This window comes from Pterocles gutturalis, unplaced genomic scaffold, assembly GCF_000699245.1.
Source record: "Pterocles gutturalis isolate BGI_N339 unplaced genomic scaffold, ASM69924v1 scaffold32561, whole genome shotgun sequence".
Taxonomy (NCBI): domain Eukaryota; kingdom Metazoa; phylum Chordata; class Aves; order Pterocliformes; family Pteroclidae; genus Pterocles; species Pterocles gutturalis.
In genome coordinates this window covers 8,314-12,198 of record NW_010101464.1, presented here as the reverse complement: position 1 = coordinate 12,198, position 3,885 = coordinate 8,314, and the positions used below count along the sequence as shown (strand labels likewise).

At 50.5% G+C, this 3,885-nt stretch overlaps 1 protein-coding gene across 1 annotated transcript; it reads left to right on the top strand.

Annotated features, from left to right (window-relative positions):
• Nucleotides 1–356: 356 nt before the first annotated feature.
• Nucleotides 357–3,535, top strand: LOC104469175 (rab-like protein 6; the record flags this gene model as incomplete). The annotated part of the gene is made up of 3 exons (XM_010083595.1): nucleotides 357–565; nucleotides 1,206–1,551; nucleotides 3,364–3,535. Coding segments are annotated over exons 1-3 (703 nt in total), but the record flags the coding sequence as incomplete, so codon positions are not given.
• Between the last annotated feature and the right edge of the window lie 350 nt (nucleotides 3,536–3,885).

Here is a 3,885-nt window from a genome sequence, read left to right as displayed (position 1 = left end):
TTCTGGTAGAGCTGAAGCAACAGGCTGCTCTGTAGCACTGAGGCTCATCTTTTCCAGCCACATGTTTTCAGCTTGAGTGGTAGCTGCTGCCGGTGACACATCCTCCTGTGGCCCGTTCTGTATAGGGCTTGTGCCACCCCGGCAGCCCCCGGGGTGCAGGTCCAGCCGGAACGAGGCAGCGGCTGGGCAGCGTGCAGGGGGAAGGCTGGCAGCATGGCTGTCCCGGGCTGAGCGACGTTGACCCTGAAGTTGACCAGAAAAGCCAGGCAAGCGACAGTCTGCTTTGAAGGGGAGGCATGTCTGTCCTAGCGCATCCTGGGGGTACTGTGGATGATCGTTGTCTATTTTGCAGTGATGGAGAGGCGCCTGGGGGGAACCCCATGGTGGCAGGTTTCCAAGACGACCTGGATTTGGATGACAAAATCCCAAGCAGACCCGTGCTGGCAGCAGAACAGGTGCCCAGCAAGAACATCACCCTCTCCAGTGAGGAGGAGGAAGAGGAAGAGATGAAGGACTCTAAGGTCGTACTCATACCTGATGAAGACACAGAGCAGGAAAAAAAAAGGTACACAGCACAGCCTGAAGTGTAGGGTTGTGCTGGCAAACTCGGGCCCCTTCTAGGTCCTGCCACTGACTTCTGTGCGGCCTCTCGGAAGTCTTGGTGTCTCTGTCAGCCAGTCCATTCAGCTGTAGGCTGGGGCTGTATATACTTTAGGTAAAAACGCTTTATGCAGCATTTTCTGCACTGCACCTGGACAGCGTGCTCCTGTGGTCATCGGTACGTTTCTGCTTGGGAGTGGCCCAGTGGCCCAGCCTTTTTCTCAAGTTTGAACAAGAGACTGTAGCTGAGTGCCTGAACGTCTGTTCGTGGCAGTGTGAGGAGGACAGAGGAGCTGAGTCTTGTGGTGTCCTTCACCACCCCCTGTGCTGGAGCACGATGAACTGAATCATGTTCTCCACATCTTGTGAGTGACAGTCATTGCCCTGCTGGCACAGGCGCCTGTGCATGAGCATCCTCAGGGATGAGGACCGTCTTCAGCCTCTGAGTGGGGTGTGTTGGAACACACACCCCCCCTGGGATGAACCACCTTTCCTCTTGAGAGGCACATTGCAGCCCTTGGGGCAGGCTCAGCTATTAACGGGTGTTTGTGCACCGCAGAGTGGGAGTGTGGACAGGCTCTGACAGTTTCTTTCTTTTTTCTCAGGTCTTCCAGAAATTCTCTGAATCCACAGAGTGAAGCAATTTTGACCAAAGCAACTGACCCGAAGCCTCCTGACAGTTTACCTCCACGTTCTGGGTCTGAAAGAAACAGCAGCAGCAAGCTCAACACTAGCCTGCCCGCTGCCGCTGCCCCCCCAGCAGCGGTCCTGGCCCCAAAGACCACTTCCCAAAGCAAAGGACATGCTCTCAAGCAGAAAGTGGTCAAAGAGGAAAAGCCCGAGGAGTCTGACAGTGATCAAGAGGGACCAATAGCTACTCAGATGCTCTCATTTGTTATGGATGACCCAGACTTCGAAAGTGAGGATTCTGACAGCCAGAAGAAGAAAATGGTAAATAACATGCATGAGTCACTGCACGCTGCTGCAAAGCTGAGCTTGAAGTGTTGAGGCATCTCCCTGAGCAGAGCTTTCATCTGCTCTCTCATCTCTCAGTGGCCGTAGCAGCAAGTCAGGTGCTAAGCAACCTGAAAAGACCGATGTAAGCACAAACCCACTGATGCTCTGATGGTTCGAGCCACACAGCAACAAGGTTTGTGCTTGCAGGTTTCAATGTGCTGTTTATTCTCAGTAAGTCCAAAGCACAGTCAGTCCAGCACCATGGAAGGTATGAAATTCAAAGCTAGTGGTTTTTCACCCAAAGCTGAACACGTGGAATCGTGTGCATGCCAGAGAGAGTGAGCTCCCTGCAGTCAATCAAAAGGCCAGAGCAAACTTTGCTTGGCAGAACTTCTTACTGAAGTAGGAAAATCTGCTTGAGAAGGACTTTCCAGTGGAGCCAGGTTAGCTGAAATGTCGGTGACAGTGAACACATGGGCAGATGCTCGGAGCTGGCTGCAGGTGTCTGCTCAAACACACAGTGCAGCAGGAGTCCCCTCTGCACCTGGGGTCTACTGAAAGGTGGAGAAAATGCAAGTGTCTTCTCTGGGCTGGTAGGAACTTGGTGCTGTGGCTCTAGATGTCCCTGATTTCAGTGATCTGCACTTGGAGCCAGCAAAGCAATCTCTAGAAACTGCTCACCGTGATTTGGGATGGCAGTTGCTGTTCGGGGATACTCCTGGTGTCTGGGTTAGCTGGTGGTCAGGAGTGTTGTTTGTGTTTGCATCATTCCAGAATCCTGCAGAGGGGACAGTTGTCCCAGTTTTTTTGACCTTGCTTGTGCATTGTGCTGTTTATTAAGGAATTTTCCATTCGTTTCACAGTTTCAGTACCTGCTTTTGCTGGCACTTTAGCATGAAAGCAAATGTATTTGCAGCAAGTTTACTTCTCTTAGCATGCGCTGATGAGAAGCGGGATTTGTGAGGGAGCTTGCCGCTGCAACAGTGTCAGGGAGATGCCCCACGACTTGTGAATGCTTTTCAAGTTCAAGGGTTACCAGTAAGGCAAAGGAGTAAAAAACCCATTGTTAGCAAGGAGGAGGGGGGCACTGTCTTGGTCAGCAGCAGAGCAAAGCCTGTGTGGTCAGTAGGATATAAAGAAAGGATGGTTAACGAATTCTGAAGAGGCTCAGTTGGCAGGTATGAGAAGATCATTAAACTTCATTTCCATTCCCATCATGTAGAGCCAGAGGATTTTTGGGTGATATCCAGTCTCTGCAGCATCCTGGTTTTTAGCCCACATTGAAGGGGGCTAAAAATTTCCCCTGGGAGCACCGTCCCTTTTGACTCAGTGGAGGGAGTTATTTTGCCAGCACAGACCTCGTTGCCCCTGGTGCACGAGGCCCCGCAGAGCTACACAGGAAAAGGGTTTTGTCTGGCAGGTCTGGAAGTGAGTTTTCAGCCTATTAGATTTGATTTTCCCCAAAACAGAGGTGCCTCTCTAGGGCAGTTAGAGGCTGATGCTGTTAACACAGTTCAAGGTCTTGTTTAATCCCTTTACGTCAGAAATTCGATTTTGGTAGCACGACTGTTAGGTTATCAGAGCACACTCTCCAGTACCAGTGCTACTGAGACACTTTACCGAGGCAAGAAATAGATAGAGCTTACAAGATCAAGGGCATTGATTTCCAGGCAGTAATGGCTCAGTTCAGCTCCCATTGCCTTCCCTCGTCCCTGCCTGCTGACCTCTCATGTCTTTGTATAAAAAAACGCGCAGAGATTTTGCTTGAAAAATTTGTCTGTGTTGTCTGCCTTTTCTCGTGTCTAGGATGAGTTCCCGGTCCGGGAAGATCTCTCTGAAATATCTGATGATGATACCTCGTTGGCAAAGCCACCCCAGCCTGTGAAATCCACAGTCCACTCCTTTAAACTGAAAAATGACTCGGATCTCTTTGGTTTGGGTTTGGAAGAAACTGGTCCCAAGGAGAGCAGTGAGGAAGGTAAAGTTCACACCTTATTTCCACTCCTGCTGATTTTGTTTGTCAGGCATCTGTTTTTTTCAAAATGGTTCCAGGGTGTAAGCAAACTAATTTGCACTAAACAAAATACCCTGTAACTTCAGGCAGTGCCCTGTGTGAGTCTTTAATGTGGTTTAACACAGCATAAATAACTTTCGTTAAGTTTTTTGCCACGGGAGGAGGGGGAACTGGGCTCGTCCGTGGCATCAGCCATGTGTTATTTCTGTCCCAGCTGGAAGCAGGAGCACGTCTTTCACAAGCTGCTTCTGTATAAGGCTTCTGCGCAGCCTTGCGTGCCTGGGAAGTGGTGCTCAGCATTGCAGTGTCCACCC